The 21525-nt window shown below is 50.5% G+C and overlaps 1 protein-coding gene across 1 annotated transcript in view; it reads left to right on the top strand.

Annotated features, from left to right (window-relative positions):
* Positions 1 to 21525, top strand: part of LOC140392898 (synaptobrevin-like) — an 89937-nt gene that overhangs the window by 45488 nt on the left and 22924 nt on the right. The window contains exon 3 of the mRNA XM_072478667.1: positions 3391 to 3549. Within this exon, the coding sequence (XP_072334768.1) occupies positions 3391 to 3549 (159 nt within the window). The remainder of the gene's footprint in view (positions 1 to 3390; positions 3550 to 21525) is intronic.

Below are 21525 nucleotides of genomic sequence, written 5' to 3' on the forward strand. Positions count from 1 at the left end.
CCTCAGTTAGACCACAGTCGGAGCACCGTGCACAGTTCTGGTCTCTGTATCCCTCGGTTAGACCACACTCGGAGCACCGTGCACAGTTCCGGTATCTGTATCCCCCGATTAGACCACACTCCGAGCACCGTGCACAGTTCCGGTCTCCGTATCCCTCGGTTAGACCACACTCGGAGCACCGTGCACAGTTCTGGTCTCTGTATCCCCCGATTAGACCACACTCCGAGCACCGTGCACAGTTCCGGTCTCCGTATCCCTCGGTTAGACCACACTCGGAGCACCGTGCACAGTTCTGGTCTCTGTATCCCCCGATTAGACCACACTCCGAGCACCGTGCACAGTTCCGGTCTCCGTATCCCTCGGTTAGACCACACTGGGAGCACCGTGCACAGTTCTGGTCGCCGTATCCCTCGGTTAGACCATACTGGGAGCACTGTGCACAGTTCTGGTCTCTGTATCCCCCGATTAGACCACACTCGGAGCACCGTGCACAGTTCCGGTATCTGTATCTCTCGGTTAGACCACACTCGGAGCACCGCGCAAAGTTCCGGTATCTGTATCCCTCGGTTAGACCACACTCGGAGCACCACGCACAGTTTCGGTATCTGTATCCCTCGGTTAGACCATACTCGGAGCACCGCGCAAAGTTCCGGTATCTGTATCCCTCGGTTAGACCACACTGGGAGCACCGCGCACAGTTCCGGTATCTGTATCCCTCGGTTAGACCATACTCTGAGCACCACGCACAGTTCCGGTATCCGTATCCCTCGGTTAGACCACACTCGGAGCACCGTGCACAGTTCTGGTCGCCGTATCCCTCGGTTAGGCCACACTGGGAGCACTGTGCACAGTTCTGGTCTCCGTATCCCTCGGTTAGGCCACACTGGGAGCACCGTGCACAGTTCTGCTCTCCGTATCCCCCGATTAGACCACACTGGGAGCACTGTGCACAGTTCTGGTCGCCGTATCCCTCGGTTAGGCCACACTGGGAGCACTGTGCACAGTTCTGGTCTCCGTATCCCTCGGTTAGGCCACACTGGGAGCACCGTGCACAGTTCTGCTCTCCGTATCCCCCGATTAGACCACACTCGGAGCACCGTGCACAGTTCCGGTATCTGTATCCCCCGATTAGACCACACTCGGAGCACCGTGCACAGTTCTGGTCTCTGTATCCCCCGATTAGACCACACTCGGAGCACCGTGCACAGTTCTGGTCCCTGTATCCCCCGATTAGACCACACTCCGAGCACCGTGCACAGTTCCGGTCTCCGTATCCCTCGGTTAGACCACACTGGGAGCACTGTGCACAGTTCTGGTCTCTGTATCCCTCGGTTAGACCACACTCGGAGCACCGTGCACAGTTCCGGTCTCCGTATCCCCCGATTAGACCACACTCCGAGCACCGTGCACAGTTCCGGTATCTGTATCCCTCGGTTAGACCACACTCGGAGCACCACGCACAGTTCCGGTATCTGTATCCCTCGGTTAGACCACACTGGGAGCACCGTGCACAGTTCCGGTATCTGTATACCTCGGTTAGACCACACTGGGAGCACCGTGCACAGTTCCGGTATCTGTATCCCTCGGTTAGACCACACTCGGAGCACCGTGCACAGCTCTGGTCGCCGTATCCCTCGGTTAGGCCACACTGGGAGCACCGTGCACAGTTCTGGTCTCCGTATCCCCCGATTAGACCAAACTCGGAGCACCGTGCACAGTTCTGGTCTCTGTATCCCCCGGTTAGACCACACTCGGAGCACCGTGCACAGTTCTGGTCTCTGTATCCCCCGGTTAGACCACACTCGGAGCACCGTGCACAGTTCTGGTCTCCGTATCCCTCGGTTAGACCATACTCGGAGCACCGTGCACAGTTCTTGTCTCCATATCCCTCGGTTAGACCACACTCGGAGCACCGTGCACAGTTCTGGTCTCCGTATCCCTCGGTTAGACCACACTCGGAGCACTGTGCACAGTTCTGGTCTCTGTAACCCTCGGTTAGACCACACTTGGAGCACTGTGCACAGTTCTGGTCTCCGTATCCCTCAGTTAGACCACACTTGGAGCACTGTGCACAGTTCTGGTCTCCGTATCCCTCAGTTAGACCACACTTGGAGCACCGTGCACAGTTTTGGTCTCCGTATCCCTCGGTTAGACCACACTTGGAGCACTGTGCACAGTTCTGGTCTCCGTATCCCTCAGTTAGACCACACTTGGAGCACCGTGCACAGTTCTGGTCTCTGTAACCCTCGGTTAGACCACACTTGGAGCACTGTGCACAGTTCTGGTCTCCGTATCCCTCAGTTAGACCAAACTCAGAGCACCGTGCACCGTTCTGGTCTCCGTATCCCTCGGTTAGACCACACTTGGAGCACCGTGCACAGTTCTGGTCTCTGTATCCCCCGATTAGACCACACTTGGAGCACCGTGCACAGTTCCGGTCTCCGTATCCCCCGATTAGACCACACTCGGAGCACCGTGCACAGTTCTGGTCTCTGTATCCCCCGATTAGACCACACTCGGAGCACCGTGCACAGTTCCGGTCTCCGTACCCCTCGGTTAAACCACACTCGGAGCACCGTGCACAGTTCTGGTCTCCGTATCCCTCGGTTAGACCACACTCGGAGCACCGTGCACAGTTCCGGTCTCCGTATCCCTCGGTTAAACCACACTCGGAGCACCGTGCACAGTTCTGGCCTCTGTATCCCTCGGTTAAACCACACTCGGAGCACCGTGCACAGTTCCGGTCTCCGTATCCCTCGGTTAAACCACACTCGGAGCACCGTGCACAGTTCTGGCCTCTGTATCCCTCGGTTAAACCACACTCGGAGCACCGTGCACAGTTCCGGTCTCTGTATCCCTCGGTTAAACCACACTCGGAGCACCGTGCACAGTTCTGGCCTCTGTATCCCTCGGTTAAACCACACTCGGAGCACTGTGCACAGTTCCGGTCTCCGTATCCCTCGGTTAAACCACACTCGGAGCACCGTGCACGGTTCTGGTCCCCATATCCCTCGGTTAGCCCACACTCTTGAGCACTGCGCACAGTTCTGGTCTCCGTATCCCTCGGTTAGACCACACTCGGAGCACCGTGCACAGGTCTGGTCTCCGTATCCCTCGGTTAGCCCACACTCTTGAGCACTGCGCACAGTTGTGGGGCTGCATACTCCGCCGTCGGGATTCTCCGTTTTGCCAGGTTTCCCGATGGCGTGGGGCTGCCCTGCAATGGGAAATCCCATTGACCAGCCGATGAAACAGAGAATCCCGACTGCATGCGGCGGGACAGATAAATCTACCCAAGGTCTCCGTATGCCTCGGTTAGACCACAGTCAGAGCACTATCGGAGCACTGTTTCTCTTCTCACCTGTTCCTCGTTCTCCCTCTCTCTTCCAGGTTGTTGATATTATGCGGGTAAATGTGGACAAGGTGTTGGAACGAGATCAGAAACTCTCTGAGTTAGATGATCGTGCTGATGCTTTGCAGGCTGGAGCATCACAATTCGAAAGCAGTGCGGCCAAGCTGAAACGGAAATACTGGTGGAAAAACTGTAAGGTCCGTGTTCCTCCCTCCGTCTCGCACCCTCTTGCTCCCTTCCACTATCCCGCAATCACATCTCCCGACTTCCTTTCTTTTCTCACTCACTCTCTCCCTCCATCTGTCTCACACTCACTCCTTCCCTCTCTCTGTCTCACTCATTCCCTTCCTCTCTCTCTCCATCCCACCTTCTGTCTCACACTCACTCCCTCCCTCTCTGTCTCACACCCCCTCCCTCTGTCTCACATTCACTCATGCCCTTCTGTCTCACTCACTCCATTTCTCCCTCTGTCTCACACTCCTTCTGTCCATCTCATTTTCTCCCTTCCTCTATCTCACACACCCTTCCTCTGTCTTACACTCACTCCCACCCTATCTCTGCCTCACACTCACTCCTTCCCTCTCTCTGCCTCACACTCACTCCCACCCTCTCTGTCTCACACTCACTCATGCTCTCTATCTCATACTCACTCCCTTCCTCTGTCTCAAACTCCCTCCCTCTATCTCAAACTCACTCCCTTCCTCTCTGTCTCACACGCCCTCCCTCTCTTCCTGTCTCACACTCCCTCCCTCCCTCTCTCTATCTCACACTCCCTTCCTCTGTCTCACACTCCCTCCCTCTCTATCTCACACTCCCTTCCTCTGTCTCACACTCCCTCCCTCCCTCTATCTCATACTCCCTTCCTCTGTCTCACTCCCTCCCTTCCTCCCTCGATCTCATACTCACTCCCTTCCTCTCTATCTCACTCCCTCCCTCTCTCTATCTCATACTCACTCCCTTCCTCTGTCTCACACGCCCTCCCTCCCTTTCTCTAAGTCTCACACTCCCTCCCTCTCTCTATCTCATACTCCCTTCCTCTCCGTCTCACACTCCCTCTCTCCATCTCTCTATCTCATACTCACTTCCTTCCTCTCTGTCTCACACTCCCTCCCTCCCTCTCTCTATCTCATACTCCCGTCCTCTCCATCTCTCACTCCCTCTCTCCATCTCTCTCTCATACTCATTTCCTTCCTCTCTGACTCGCACTCCCTCCCTCCCTCTCTCTATCTCATACTCCCTTCCTCTCTGTCTCACATTGCCCCCTGTTATGTGTGAGGCTTTTTCAGAACCCCAAAATGTATCATGGAGTTCAACCAACCTCTCCCTTTAATGGATTTGTTGCTTTTCCTAGCACACGGCTTGTTCCCTAGGGGTGGGATTACAATTATGGACACGTGGGTTTTTAAACACAAAACACTGTTTATTCCATGAACTCAACTTAACATCTTAAATAAACATTGGATCTCTTAACTCCCCTTACTTCAAAGATAACTCAGAAAATATTGCAACAGTAAATAATTCCTCAAAATGTTCCTTCAAACGTCCAAGAGACTTAACACCTTTAAACAAAATCACATCAGGTTAAAGGCTTCACTATTATGAGTTTAAATCACCCAAATGATCCAGAGATAGTCTTTCATGGCAGAGATCCAGCTCACTGCATTCTTCTCAAACTACATCATTCCTCATCTCTTACCATTAAAGATTGACTAGCTCCTGTATCTCTTACAATTGTGACCTCTTTACCTGCTCCTCCTGATACACGAGTAAACTTTACCCACACAAGTAAATTCTTTAAATACATCTGGCACCTTCTTAACAGTTACTTCTTGAACAGGCTGTACAATCGTTTGCACCTCCTTCGCTTCCCTTGGGCTTTCCTTTACCACTCTAACAAACCCCACTGTCTTATCCTGTTTTACCACATCAGCCTTCCCATTTTTCTTCAACCACCAACACTGTGACTTTACATGGCCTAGTTTATTACAGTGAAAACATCTGAAGCTTTTCATCTCTTTTCCACCCTCCTGGATTTCTTTTTTAATCTGAGGTACACTCTCCTTATTATCTCCCATCAGATCACCTTTACCTTTCCCACTTGAGTATTTCTCATGTCCCCAGTTTCTATCCCTCACCGGCTGAAACTGATGTCGGAAACCAAGCTTTGATTTATGAACTAATTCATAATCATCTGCCATTTCCGCTGCTAATCTCGCAGTTTTAACCCTCTGCTCTTCCACATGAGTTCTCACTACATCAGGAATTGAATTTTTAAACTCCTCCAAAAGTATAATTTCTCTGAGAGCTTCATACGTTTGGTCTATTTTCAAAGCCCTTATCCACCTATCAAAATTACTCTGTTTGAGCCTTTCAAACTCCATGTATGTTTGACCAAATTCTTTCCTTAAATTTCTAAATCTTTGTCTGTTAGCTTCAGGCACTAGCTCATATGCACTTAAGATGGATTTCTTCACCTCCTCATACGTTCCAGACACCTCCTCCGGTACTGATACAAACACTTCACTAGCTCTACCTACCAGCTTTGTTTGAATCAATAATACCCACATGTCCTGTGGCCATTGCATTTGTTTAGCTACCTTCTCTAATGAAATGAAAAAGGCTTCCACTTCCTTATCGTCAAACCTTGGCAATGCTTGGACATATTTAAATAGATTCCCACCAAGCCTTAGACTATGACGCTCTTGCTCACTATCCTCATCACTATCATCCAACTGTACATTTCCCTTTACGTCTGCCAATTTTAGCTGATTGTCATGTTCCATGGCCATTTTCTGAAGTTCAAACTCCCTCTCTTTATCTTTTTCCCTGATCTGTATCTCCCTTTCTTTTTCTTTTTGTTCTGCTAGGGCTATTCTTTCTTTTCTCCTTTCTTCTCTCTCCTTTTATTTTTCCTCTCTCTCTCTTTCGTATGCCAGCCGCTTTAATTCTTTCTCATGTTCCATTTGTTTAATTTGCAACTGAATTTTTGCCATTTCCAATGAGTCAAACTCTATCTCAGGCAACTTTAAATGCTTAACCACCGCCATAATTACCTCATCTTTTCACATTTTGTCAGGTAATGTTAACTATGTTTTTGCCAGACCCAACAGTCTGCGTTTAGTCTCTGTCTGTAAAGTACTGCGTGTGACAGTCTCCACCCCCAAAAACCTCTGAGCCTCTGAAAGAGCCATTGTCCACAACACACTCCCCACTTAAACTAAAATACCACACCGGAAAAGCAACAATCCTTCACTGTCTTTAAATTCACAACAGCCAATCCAATAGATAGACATTTATCCCCCTCGAGCCCCCAAGGCGAGGCATTTTCAGAACCCCAAAATGTATCATGGAGTTCAACCAACCTCTCCCTTTAATGTGATTGTTGCTATTCCTAGCACACGGCTTGTTCCCTAGGTGTAGTATTTCAATTATGTACACGTGGGTTTTTAAACACAAAACACTGTTTATTCCATGAACTCAACTTAACATCTTAAATAAACATTGGATCTCTTAACACCCCTTACTTCAAAGATAACTCAGAAAATATTGCAACAGTAAATAATTCCTTAAAATGTTCCTTCAAACTTCCAAGAGACTTAACACCTTTAAACAAAATCACATCAGGTTAAAGACTTCACTATTATAAGTTTAAATCACCCAAATGAGCCAGACATAGTCGTTCATGGCAGAGATCCAGCTCACTGCAAACACAGACACACATCAGCTCTTTTCCTCCAAACAGCCAAACTGATCTGCAAAACTAAACTGCAAAATGGTTGACCTAACCTCAGTTCCACCCACTCTCTGACATCACTGTTTTCTTAAAGGTACTTTGCTTAAACATCCATGTCTTAAAAGTACTCTCACATGATACTCCCTCCCTCTCTCTATCTGAAACTCACACCCTTCCTCTCTGTCTCACAATCCCTCCTTCCCTTCCTCTGTCTTACACTCCCTCCCTCCCTCTCTCTATCTCATACTCACTCCCTTCCTATGTCTCACACTCCACTCCCTCCCTCCCTCTCTCTATCTCATACTCCCTCCCCTCCTCTCTGTCTCCCTCCCTCTGTCTCACTCCCTCCCTCCCTCTGTCTCATACTCCCTTCCTCCCTCTCTCTATCTCATACTCCCTCCCCTCCTCTCTGTCTCACTCCCTCCCTCCCTCTGTCTCACTCCCTCCCTCCCTCTGTCTCATACTCCCTTCCTCCCTCTCTCTATCTCATACTTACTCCCTTCCTATCTCATACTCACTCCCTTCCTCTCCCTCCCTCCCTCTATCTCATACTCACTCCCTTCCTCTGTCTCACACTCCCTCCCTCCCTTCCTCTCTGTCTTACACTCCCTCCCTCCCTCTCTCTATCTCATACTTACTCCCTTCCTATCTCATACTCACTCCCTTCCTCTCTATCTCCCTCCCTCTCTCTATCTCATACTCACTCCCTTCCTATGTCTCACACTCCACTCCCTCCCTCCCTCTCTCTATCTCATACTCCCTCCCCTCCTCTCTGCCTCACTCCCTCCCTCCCTCTGCCTCACTCCCTCCCTTCCTCTGTCTCATACTCCCTTCCTCCCTCTATCTCATACTTACTCCCTTCCTATCTCATACTCACTCCCTTCCTCTCTATCTCACTCGCTCCCTCCCTCTCTCTATCTCATACTCACTCCCTTCCTCTGTCTCACACTCCCTCCCTCCCTTCCTCTCAGTCTCACACTCCCTCCCTCCCTCCCTCTCTCTATCTCATACTCACTCCCTTTCTCTCTATCTCCCTCCCTCTCTCTATCTTATACTCACTCACTTCCTCTGTCTCACACTCCCTCCCTCTTTTCCTCTCTGTCTCACACTCCCTCCCTCCTTCTCTCTATCTCATACTCCCTTCCTCTCTGTCTCACACTCCCTCCCTCCCTCTATCTCATACTCACTCCCATCCTCTCTCTCCTCCCTCCCTCTCTCTATCTCATACTCACTCCCTTCCTCTCTGTCTCACACTCCCTCCCTCCTTTCCTTTCTGTCTCATACTCCCTCCCTCCCTCTCTCTATCTCATACTCCCTCCTTTCCACTCTGTCTCACTCCCTCCCTCTCTATCTCATACTCCCTCCTTTCCTCTCTGTCTCACTCCCTCCCTCTCTCTATCTCATACTCACTCCCTTCCTCTCTGTCTCACACTCCCTCCCTCTCTCTATCTCATACTCACTCCCTTCCTCTCTGTCTCACACTCCCTCCCTCTCTATCTCATACTCCCTCCTTTCCTCTCGGTCTCACTCCCTCCCTCTCTCTATCTCATACTCACTCCCTTCCTCTCTGTCTCACACTCCCTCCCTCTCTATCTCATACTCACTCCCTTCCTCTCTCTCCCTCCCTCCCTCTCTCTATCTCATACTCACTCCCTTCCTCTCTGTCTCACACTCCACTCCCTCCCTCCCTCTCTCTATCTCATACTCACTCCCTTCCTCTCTGTCTCACTCCCTCCCTCTCTATCTCATACTCACTCCCTTCCTCTCTCTCCCTCCCTCCCTCTCTCTATCTCATACTCACTCCCTTCCTCTCTGTCTCACACTCCACTCCCTCTCTATCTCATACTCACTCCCTTCCTCTCTCTCCCTCCCTCCCTCTATCTCATACTCACTCCCTTCCTCTCTGTCTCACTCCCTCCCTCTCTATCTCATACTCACTCCCTTCCTCTCTGTCTCACACTCCCTCCCTCTCTCTATCTCATACTCACTCCCTTCCTCTCTGTCTCACACTCCCTCCCTCTCTATCTCATACTCACTCCCTTCCTCTCTGTCTCACACTCCCTCCCTCTGTCTATCTCATACTCACTCCCTTCCTCTCTGTCTCACACTCCCTCCCTCTCTATCTCATACTCCCTCCTTTCCTCTCTGTCTCACTCCCTCCCTCTCTATCTCATACTCACTCCCTTCCTCTCTGTCTCACACTCCCTCCCTCTCTCTATCTCATACTCACTCCCTTCCTCTCTGTCTCACACTCCCTCCCTCTCTATCTCATACTCCCTCCTTTCCTCTCTGTCTCACTCCCTCCCTCTCTATCTCATACTCACTCCCTTCCTCTCTGTCTCACACTCCCTCCCTCTCTCTATCCCATACTCACTCCCTTCCTCTCTGTCTCACACTCCCCCCTCTCTATCTCATACTCACTCCCTTCCTCTCTGTCTCACACTCCCTCCCTCTCTCTATCTCATACTCACTCCCTTCCTCTCTGTCTCACACTCCCACCCTCTCTATCTCATACTCCCTCCTTTCCTCTCTGTCTCCCTCCCTCCCTTTCTATCTCATACTCACTCCCTTCCTCTCTGTCTCACACTCCATCCCTACCTCTCTCTATCTCATACTCACTCCCTTCCTCTCTGTCTCACACTCCCTCCCTCTCTATCTCATACTCACTCCCTTCCTCTCTGTCTCACACTCCCTCCCTCTCTATCTCATACTCCCTCCTTTCCTCTCGGTCTCACTCCCTCCCTCTCTCTATCTCATACTCACTCCCTTCCTCTCTGTCTCACACTCCCTCCCTCTCTATCTCATACTCACTCCCTTCCTCTCTCTCCCTCCCTCCCTCTCTCTATCTCATACTCACTCCCTTCCTCTCTGTCTCACACTCCACTCCCTCCCTCCCTCTCTCTATCTCATACTCACTCCCTTCCTCTCTGTCTCACTCCCTCCCTCTCTATCTCATACTCACTCCCTTCCTCTCTCTCCCTCCCTCTCTCTATCTCATACTCACTCCCTTCCTCTCTGTCTCACACTCCACTCCCTCTCTATCTCATACTCACTCCCTTCCTCTCTCACCCTCCCTCCCTCTATCTCATACTCACTCCCTTCCTCTCTGTCTCACTCCCTCCCTCTCTATCTCATACTCACTCCCTTCCTCTCTGTCTCACACTCCCTCCCTCTCTCTATCTCATACTCACTCCCTTCCTCTCTGTCTCACACTCCCTCCCTCTCTATCTCATACTCACTCCCTTCCTCTCTGTCTCACACTCCCTCCCTCTGTCTATCTCATACTCACTCCCTTCCTCTCTGTCTCACACTCCCTCCCTCTCTATCTCATACTCCCTCCTTTCCTCTCTGTCTCACTCCCTCCCTCTCTATCTCATACTCACTCCCTTCCTCTCTGTCTCACACTCCCTCCCTCTCTCTATCTCATACTCACTCCCTTCCTCTCTGTCTCACACTCCCTCCCTCTCTATCTCATACTCCCTCCTTTCCTCTCTGTCTCACTCCCTCCCTCTCTATCTCATACTCACTCCCTTCCTCTCTGTCTCACACTCCCTCCCTCTCTCTATCCCATACTCACTCCCTTCCTCTCTGTCTCACACTCCCCCCTCTCTATCTCATACTCACTCCCTTCCTCTCTGTCTCACACTCCCTCCCTCTCTCTATCTCATACTCACTCCCTTCCTCTCTGTCTCACACTCCCACCCTCTCTATCTCATACTCCCTCCTTTCCTCTCTGTCTCCCTCCCTCCCTTTCTATCTCATACTCACTCCCTTCCTCTCTGTCTCACACTCCATCCCTACCTCTCTCTATCTCATACTCACTCCCTTCCTCTCTGTCTCACACTCACTCCCTCCCTCTCTATCTCCCTCCCTCCCTCTCTATCTCATACTCACTCCCTTCCTCTCTGTCTCATACTCCCTCTCTCCCTTCCTCTCTGTCTCATACTCCCTCTCTCCCTTCCTCTCTGTCTCACACTCCCTCCATCCCTTCCTCTGTCTCCCTCCCTCCCTCTCTGTCTCACATTCACTCATGCTCTCTCTATCTCATACTCACTCCCTTCCTCTGTCTCACACTCCCTCCCTCCCTTCCTCTCTGTCTCACACTCCCTCCCTCCCTCTCTCTATCTCATACTCCGTCCCTTCCTCTCTATCTCACACTCCCTCCCTCCCTCTCTCTATCTCATACTCCCTCCCCTCCTCTCTGTCTCACTCCCTCCCTCCCTCTGTCTCACTCCCTCCCTCCCTCTGTCTCATACTCCCTTCCTCCCTCTCTCTATCTCATACTTACTCTCATCCTATCTCATACTCACTCCCTCCCTCTCTATCTCATACTCCCTCCCCTCCTCTCTGTCTCACTCCCTCCCTCCCTCTGTCTCACTCCCTCCCTCCCTCTGTCTCATACTCCCTTCCTCCCTCTCTCTATCTCATACTTACTCCCTTCCTATCTCATACTCACTCCCTTCCTCTCTCTCCCTCCCTCCCTCTATCTCATACTCACTCCCTTCCTCTCTGTCTCACACTCCCTCCCTACCTCTATCTCATGCTCCCTTCCTCTCCGTCTCACACTCCCTCCCTCCCTCTATATCATACTCACTCCCTTCCTCTCTATCTCACACTCCCTTCCTCTCTGTCTCACTCCCTCCCTCCCTCTATCTCATACTCACTCCCTTCCTCTCTCTCACACTCCCTCCCTCCCTCTATCTCATACTCACTCCCTTCCTCTCTCTCACACTCCCTCCCTCCCTCTATCTCATACTCACTCCCTTCCTCTGTCTCACTCCCTCCCTCCCTCTCTGTATCTCATACTCACTCCCTTCCTCTCTGTCTCACACTCCATCCCTCCCTGTATCTCTTACTCACTCCCTTCCTCTCTGTCTCACACTCCCTCCCTCCCTGTATCTCTTACTCACTCCCTTCCTCTGTCTCACTCCCTCCCTCCCTCTCTGTATCTCATACTCATTCCCTTCCTCTGTCTCACACTCCCTCTCTCTATCTCATGCTCACTCCCTCCGTCTCTCTATCTCATGCTCACTCCTTCCCTCCCTCTATCTCATGCTCACTCCCTTCCACTGTCTCACACTCACCCATGCTCTCTCTATCTCACACTCACTCCCTCCCTCTGTCTCACTCACTACCTCCCTCTGTCTCACTCACTCCCTCCCTCTCTGTCTCACACTCACTCCCTCCCTCTGTCTCACTCACTCATGCTCTATCTCATACTCACTCCCTCCCTCTCTGTCTCACTCACTCACACTCTATTTCACACTCACTCCCTCCCTCTCTGTCTCACTCCCTCCCTGTCTCACTCACTCCCTCCCTCTCTGTCTCACTCACTCCCTCCCTCTCTGTCTCACTCACTCATGGGCTCTCTACCTCACACTCACTCCCTCCCTCCTTGTCTCACTCACTCCCTCCCTCTCTGTCTCACTCACTCCCTCCCTGTCTCACTCACTCCCTCCCTGTCTCACTCACTCCCTCCCTCTCTGTCTCACTCCCTCCCTCCTTGTCTCACTCACTCCCTCCCTCCCTGTCTCACTCACTCCCTCCCTGTCTCACTCACTCCCTCCCTCTCTGTCTCACTCCCTCCCTCCTTGTCTCACTCACTCCCTCCCTCTCTGTCTCACTCACTCCCTCCCTCTCTGTCTCACTCACTCCCTCCCTGTCTCTCACAACCTCCCTCTCTGTCGCACTCACTTATGCTATCTCACACTCCCTCCCTCTCTGTCTCACTCCCTCTCCCTCTGTCTCAATCCCTCCCTTTCTCACTCACTCCCTCCCTCTGTCTCACTCACTCATGCTCTCTATCTCACTCACTCCCTCCCTCTGTCTCACTCACTCCCTCCCTCTTATCTCACTCACTCCCTCCCTGTCTCACTCACTCATGCTCTCACATTCACTCCCTTCCTGTGTCTCACATAATCCTTCCCTCCCTGTCTCACAATCACTCCCCCCCTGTCTCACTCACTCCCTCCGTCTCACACTCCCTCCCTCCCTCTGACACTCACTCACGCTCTCTCTATCCCACACCCACTCCCTCCCCCTCTGTCAACACGCATTCCCTCCTTTCCGCCTCACTACCTCTCCCTCTCTGTCTCACTCACTTATGCTCTCTCCCTCTCACCCTCACTCCCTTCCTCTCTGTCTCCCACTTACTCCCTCCCCCTCTCTGTCATCACTCACTGCCTACCTCTCTGGCTACCTCTCACACTAACTCCCTCCCATTCTCTGTCTCACACTCACTCCCTCTCTCAGTCTCACACTCACTCCCTCCCTGTCTCACACTCACTCCCTCTCAGTCTCACACTCTCATTTCCTCTCTGTGTCACACTCATTCCCTCCATCCCACTATCTCAACTCACTCTTGTCTTACACTCACTTCCTCCCTCAATATCGAACAATCACCTTTCCTCACACTCACCCATCTCTCTCACTCCCTCCCTCTGTATCTCACTTTAGCCCGCTCGCTGTCTTTACACTCAGTCTCTCCCGAGCTCTCTCTTTCCCTCTTTCAGTCTCTCCCTCCCTCTCTTTCTCTGACACGCACCCGCTCATTGAGATCTTACCCTTAATGATGTTAATGTGAAATTTGAACAAATGTTAACAGCATGGAACCAATTCAATGTATCCCGTTCACTTCCACTGTAAACATTCCCAATGGACTCAAGCTCCTTTCCACTCACTCCCACTGTACACAACCCCAAATGGACCCAAACCCCTTCCCGATCACTCCCACTGTACACAATCCCAATGGACCCAAACCCCTTCCCGATCACTCCCACTGTGCACAATCCCAATGGATCCAAACCTTCCCAATCACTCCCACACTACACAATCCCAATGGACCCAAACCGCTTCCCGATCACTCCCACTGTGCACAATCCCAATGGACCCAACCCCCTTCCCATTCACTCCCACTGTACACAATCCCAATGGACCCAAACCCCTTCCCATTCACTCCCACTGTACTCAATCCCACTGGACCCAAACCCCTTCCCATTCACTCCCACTGTACACAATCCCAATGGACCCAAACCCCTTCCCGATCACTCCCACTGTGCACAATCCCAATGGACCCAAACCCCTTCCCATTCACTCCCACTGTACACAATCCCATTGGACCCAAACCCCTTCCCATTCACTCCCACTGTACACAATCCCAATGGACCCAAACCCCTTCCCGATCACTCCCACTGTGCACAATACCAATGGATCCAAACCCCTTCCCAATCACTCCCACACTACACAATCCCAATGGACCCAAACCCCTTCCCATTCACTCCCACACTACACAATCCCAATGGACCCAAACCCCTTCCCATTCACTCCCACTGTACACAATCCCAATGGACCCAAACCCCTTCCCGTTCACTCCCACTGTACACAATCCCAATGGACCCAAACCCCTTCCCATTCACTCCCACTGTACACAATCCCAATGGACCCAAACCCCTTCCCATTCACTCCCACTGTACACAATCCAAATGGACCCAAACCCCTTCCCATTCACTCCCACTGTACACAATCCCAATGGACCCAAACCCCTTCCCATTCACTCCCACTGTACACAATCCCACTCGACCCAAACCCCTTCCCATTCACTCCCACTGTACACAATCCCAATGGACCCAAACCCCTTCCCATTTACTCCTGTTGAACATTAACAAACTAAGGGGGATGGCACGGTGGTGCAGTGGTTAGCACTGCTGCCTCATGGCGCTGCAGACCCGGGTTCGATCATGGCCCCGGGTCACTGTCCGTGTGTAGCTTGCACAATCTGCCCGTGTGTGAGTGGGCCTCACCCCCACAACTCAAAGGTGTGCAGGGTAGGTATTTGGCCACACTAAATTTCCTCTTAATTTGAAAAAAAAATGAATTGGATACTCTAAAAACAATTTTAAAACATTAATAAACTGTTTATTTATAAAAAGAGTAAAGGATGAACATATAATGGAAATAATGGAACAGCGATCTACTCGTCTGTTCCCAAAACCCCATTCCACCCTCCACCCAGACACACACATGACAAACATACGGTAGGGGGTAGGGAAAGGATTAAATATAACCAGGGTTAAAAGGGTACGAGAGATTTGAGGATCTTTGCTGCTAAGATTGAGGTCCTTGTAGGTGATGATCTCTTCAGAATGCAAGGTGTTACAAACCATCAGTGAGTTTGGATCTTTTTGGGACTATCATCCATTAGAACTCCCAGACTGTAAGTCTTCCTCTGGAGAATCACCTTTACACAGGAGATTCAGGTCTGTGCAGTTCTTTCATGTGACCACTAGCTGGACTCTGTCTCCCTGAGATATTACTGGAGTTTTCTACCTGAGAGTTTACAGCAGATTTTACATCGACGCTGCCATTCAACTGCTTGCCTGGTCTCTGTGCGGAGACTCTGGCTGTATCGTGAAGAGAGTTCTCAGACTGGGCTTTTCCCAGCCAATCAGACAGAGGTTTAAACTGTTACGAACCTGGTGGGAGAATCTGATTGCACCCTATCAAACCAGTCTGGCTACTGCCTGCTGCCTTTTAAGTAGGAGTGACTTCCACAGGTCTGGCAGAGAGAAAGCTGAGAGTGCCTTAATAAGCTGCTTCAGGCTTGGATCTTTCACAGAACTGACAAAATGGGGCTTGCTTGTCCTGTTCCAGAAGTTTCTGAAAAGCTTAAAACCAACCAGCAGAACAGGCATTAAAGGAGAAACACGAAACAGACCAGGATTTTAACAAGTTCCTTACATACCCCCACCTCCCCCCCCACACCTAAATGAATGAAACGTCAGGACACGGACTCTTTATTATGAGGTGTGCAAGACACACAACACCCACACATATCTGTCCAAACTAGCTCCATTACAGATGTCACTTGCCCGTTTCGGCATGATTAACTTTTAAACACATGACAAAATACTTGCACATTATTGCTTTCCAGAAATATATATAAGTTTTTACAATGGACAACTGCTATATCAACTCAGAAAAATCTTGTACTCTGGATTTTAAGTGTAGTTAGCAGTTTAGAAATGTCCGGGGTGGCCAGCATTGATTCATCCTCCAACATGGCCGTCGACCTCTCAGACCCCTTGGCGTTCTGTGGACCACAACAGTTCTGTATGTTTCTGCAACATGTCCAACATGCATCGCCTCTCAGTCTCTAACTGAGCCAGTCTCTATAGTTTTAGTCGAGTCGGAGGTGGCTTTGATGGTTCGAGGTTCTGGAGGTCCACACTAGGCATAGTTAAGAGAGTGGACCCCTGGTGCTTCCATACACCTTTTTCTACACTCCTTTAGTGTCTTCACTCTACCTGCCACCTTCTGTCCTTCCTCATGGTCTGATGAACTTTTCCGCGGATTTTGAGGGTTTCCTGCTACCAGACTGCAAGTAGGATTGTCAATGCTGAAAGAAGTGTTGGGTTCACTTTTAACCAATGGACTCTTCTCAACCCCATGAGGTTTACACCCTCTCATGGCCTTCACAGGGCCACCTCCTGCAACAGGGCCCGCTGAGGGGTCGATCCTCAGACAGTTTGGGTTTTCCTTGCCTCTGGGGTTGCAAAACCACCACCGGATTCGCCATCCACCTCCCCTTAACTCTTGAAAAGTATTGATGCCCAATTACTTCACCTTCCTGGCTATCTACCTCTGCTACCTCAAAGAGGTGCAGCAAACCTTCAAAAGGATGTGGGTCAACCAACGACTCACTTGGTGTCACTGCCCAGTCCTTACTATGCTTGTCCTGACTAACTGACGCAGTGCTGTCAGGTACTTTCCTTCAGGGCAAACCTGCTTTGGGAACTTCTGCCACCTGAAGGGAATGGCGATGGGTTCCTCTCACGAAGCGGTAACAGACGACATTTTGGCAAGTCCACTTCACGTATCTCCTCCAGGTTACTCGCTCCTTTACTAGCTTTGGAAGAATTGTTTGGCAATGGTCGAAGTTCAACTAGTGACGAATCTACTCGGGAACAACTGTCTTATCATCGCATCGTAGTCAGACCCGAGATCAAAGTCAAGACTGTCGTCTGACTCTTCCTCCCTACTATCACTCTTACAACAACTATTCACCAACACTTCGTAACCGGGACCTAGGTCAAAGTTAAAACTTTCGCCCGACTTCTCCTTACAACTGTTTCCCAGCACCTCATAATCAGAACCAAAGTCAAACTCAAGGCTCTGGTCTAATTCCTCAGCCATACGGTCACCGTCGGTCTGAAAATGCTCGGAACCTGGGTCACTTGAAACATGCTCTTTCTCGGAGTCGTCTTCTGCCCAATGAGTCTTCCTAGCTCCCGCCTGCCCTTCAGTCAGCATTTCAGGTGCTAACTGCAATACTTCCTTCGGACTCTCTGTAACCATGGGTGAAGCTTCATTCCCGCTAAATCGCTTCTCATAACTAAGTCTATTCCTTCCACTGGGAATTGTTTAACCATTCCAACAACTATCGGGCCGGATACTAACTCACACTCTAACTGTACCTTATACAACTGAACCGGGATACAACATTCCACCTATCCCATTCGCTACTATCTCCACTTTCACTGACCTCTGTAGAGGAAAGATCAAATCCTTCTCCACCACAAGAGTTTGAATAGCCCCTGTGTCTCTTAAAATTGCTATGGGTTTGGCTACTTCTGTCGAGGAAAATGGGGTTACTTTCCCTTCGACACAAAATCGGCATCTCTCATCTGCCTCATTCTCTACACCTATTCCCACAGCAGCTTTCACCTTGGGTCTCCTAAGTCCAGTTAAAGCTACCAACTGCACCATAGCATTCCCCACTTTCGCTGCCATCTCAGAATCCTCCTTCCGAACCCCCAGAAGTGCCATGGGCTTTCCCTGCAACTTCTACCATGCCGACTAAATGTGTCCCGCCTTGTTGCATTGGTGTAAAACCTAGGCTTCCAAGTCTGACATCCACCCCCAGAACCTTCCTTTCTGGTCTGAGGTGGCGATCTCGGGGCCTTCATCGCTATCCACTCCTACCTTGGCTACCTGCCATCCTCACACTTCCCATCCTTTGCAAAATGATGGGGGGAAATGGAACAAAGGTTTAAATTTATCGATTAGCTCTTAATCATCAGCCATAATTGCTGGTTGCCGAGCAGTTTGTACCTTCTGGTCTTCAACAAGGGTTCTTATTATCGAAGGTAAGAAATTCTTAAACTCCTCTTAAGAGAATAACCTCTCTCAGAGCCTCATAGGTAGTCGCAACTCCCAATGCTCGCACCCATCTATTAAAATTGTTCTGCTTAACCCTTTCAACCTCTTCACAAGTCTGTCCTGGCAGTCTCTTCAAATTCCGGAATTTTTGCTAAATATGCTTTGGGAACCAATATCCTTCCAGAATGGCCTTTTTTACTGTGTCAGAATCTCTAGAATCCTGCTCTGACAAGGCGGCATAAACTTCCTGTTCCCTCCCTGTCAACATACTCTGCAGGGGTAATGTCCACTTCTCTTTGGGCCACTCCATTTGGGTTGCTAGTTTCTCGAAAGCCCCAAAGAACGTTAATATTTCTTTCTCTTCAAATTCCAGGAGAGCCTGTATAAATTTCAACATAGCACCACTGAATTCTGTTCTAGGACTAAGCTCCCCTCTACGTTCTGGCAGCTTTCCACTCTGTGCCAGTACCGCAAGCTGGAATTCTCTCTCCCTTTCTCTTTCTTCTCTCTCTCTTTCCCGTTCACTTTCTCTTCTCTCATGTTCTTTATCCTCTCTTCTCTCGTCTTCTTCCTCTCTCTTTCCTATTCTCTCTTCTCATTTTCTTAATCCTCTCTCCCATCCTCTCTCTTTCCCGTTCTCTCTCCTCTCATTTTCTTTATCCTCCCTTTTCCATTCTCTCTCTCTTTCTTGTCTCCCGTTCTCTCTTCATTTCCATTTCTTTCTGTTTCATCTCAATTTTCTTTAACTCCCTTTCATCCTCTAACTGCAACCGAGTTTCCCGACCAGAAGTTTCTGAAGCTACACTCGCTCATCAGCTTCCTTGGACTCTGGCACCTTTAAATGTTTAGCAATCGATCGCATACACTGCCTCCGCTTTCCTAGCTTTAGCTGGTACCACCATTTCTTTTTCCAATTGAGGGGCAATTTAGCGTGGCCAATTCGCCTACCCTGCACATCTTTGGGTTGTGGGAGTGCGACCCACGCAGACACGGGGAGAATGTGCAAACTCCACACGGACAGTGACCCGGGGCCGGGATCGAATCCGGGTTCTCGATGCCGAGAGGCAGCAGTGCTAACCACTACGTCACAGTGCCGTTGGTACCACCATTTGTAATTCACCTGCCAACTTGACAAGTTTGTCTTTGTGAAACCCCAATCAGTGAACCAGGCTTGAGTCTTCCAGCTGGAGAAATTGGTTAGCAGCAAAATAGGAGAGTGCCATCCACAGGTCTGACTGGCAGCCTCTTAAATGGGCGAGCAGCCAGAAAGCTGAGAGTGCCTTAAAACTGCTTCAGGCTTGAATCTTTCACAGAACTGACAGAAAATGGCCATTGCTTCTCCTGTTCCAGAAGTTTCCGAAAAGCTCCACCAATCCCAAACGAGAATTGATCCAAGGCCCGGATTTCAAACGAGTTGAATGGCTGCCTGCAAAGTCACATCCACATGACATCACGGGCTCTGCCACACCGCATATTGAATCAGAGGGGATTTGCCGGATCAGTCCAAATAGCAGTGTGTCAGCGATGGGGTATCAGTTCATACCCAAAGATCCGTGATTTTAAAACAAGCTAGCAATGCAGGCATGAAATGAGAAACAAGAAACAGACCAGGATTTCAACAAGTCCTTACACCCCCACTGTACACAATCCCAATGGACCCAAACCCCTTCCCATTCACTCCCACTGTACTCAATCCCAATGGACCCAAACTCCTTCCCGTTCACTCTCACTGTACACAATCCCAATCTAGCCAACCCCTTCCCATTCAATCCCACTGTACACAATCCCATAGGACCCAAACCCCTTCCCGTTCACTCCCACTGTACACAATCCCAATCTAGCCAACCCCTTCCCATTCAATCCCACTGTACACAATCCCAATGGACCCAAACCCCTTCCCGTTCACTCCCACGGTACACAATCCCAATGGACCCAAACCTCTTACCCTCCACTCCCACTGTACACAATCCCAATGGACCCAACCCCCTTCCCCTTCACTCCCACTGTACACAGTCCCAATGGACCCAAACCCCTTCCCGTTCACCCCCACTGTACACAATCCCAATGGACCCAAACCCCTTCCCATTCACTCCCACTGTACACAATCCCAATGGACCCAACCCCTTCCCGTTCACTCCCACTGTACTCAATCCCAATGGACCCAAACTCCTTCCCGTTCACTCCCACTGTACACAGTCCCAATCTAGCCAACCCCCTTCCGATCCAATCCCACTGTACACAGTCCCAATTTAGCCAACCCCCTTCCCATCACTCCCACTGTACACAATGCCAATGGATCCAAACCTCTTCCCAATTATGCCCACTGTACACAATCCCAATGGACCCAAACCCCTTCCCCTTCACTCCCACTGTACACAGTCCCAATGGACCCAAACCCCTTCCCATTCACCCCCACTGTACACAATCCCAATGGACCCAAACCCCTTCCCATTCACTCCCACTGTACTCAATCCCAATGGACCCAACCCCTTCCCGTTCACTCCCACTGTAAACAATCCCAATGGACCTAAACCCCTTCCCGTTCGCTCCCACTGTACACAATCCCAATGGACCCAAACCTCTTCCTGTTCACACCCACTGTACACAATCCCAATGGACCCAAACCCCTTCCCATTCACTCCCACTGTACACAATCCAAATGGTCCCAAACCCCTTCCCATTCACTCCCACTGTACACAATCCAAATGGACCCAAACCCCTTCCTGTTCACTCCCACTGTACACAATCCAAATGGACCCAAACCCCTTCCCATTCACTCCCACTGTACACAATCCAAATGGACCCAAACCCCTTCCCGTTCACCCCCACTATACACAATCCCAATGGACCCAAACCCCTTCCCATTCACTCCCACTGTACTCAATCCCAATGGACCCAAACTCCTTCCCGTTCACTCCCACTGTACACAGTCCCAATCTAGCCAACCCCTTCCCATCACTCCCACTGTACACAATGCCAATGGATCCAAACCTCTTCCCAATTATGCCTACTGTACACAATCCCAATGGACCCAAACCCCTTCCCCTTCACTCCCACTGTACACAGTCCCAATGGACCCAAACCCCTTCCCGTTCACCCCCACTGTACACAATCCCAATGGACCCAAACCCCTTCCCGTTCACTCCCACTGTACACAATCCCAATGGACCCAAACCCCTTCCCGTTCACTCCCACTGTACACAATCCCAATCTAGCCAACCCCTTCCCATTCAGTCCCACTGTACACAATCCCAATGGACCCAAACCCCTTCCCGTTCACCCC

Source organism: Scyliorhinus torazame, chromosome 16, assembly GCF_047496885.1.
Source record: "Scyliorhinus torazame isolate Kashiwa2021f chromosome 16, sScyTor2.1, whole genome shotgun sequence".
Classification (NCBI taxonomy): domain Eukaryota; kingdom Metazoa; phylum Chordata; class Chondrichthyes; order Carcharhiniformes; family Scyliorhinidae; genus Scyliorhinus; species Scyliorhinus torazame.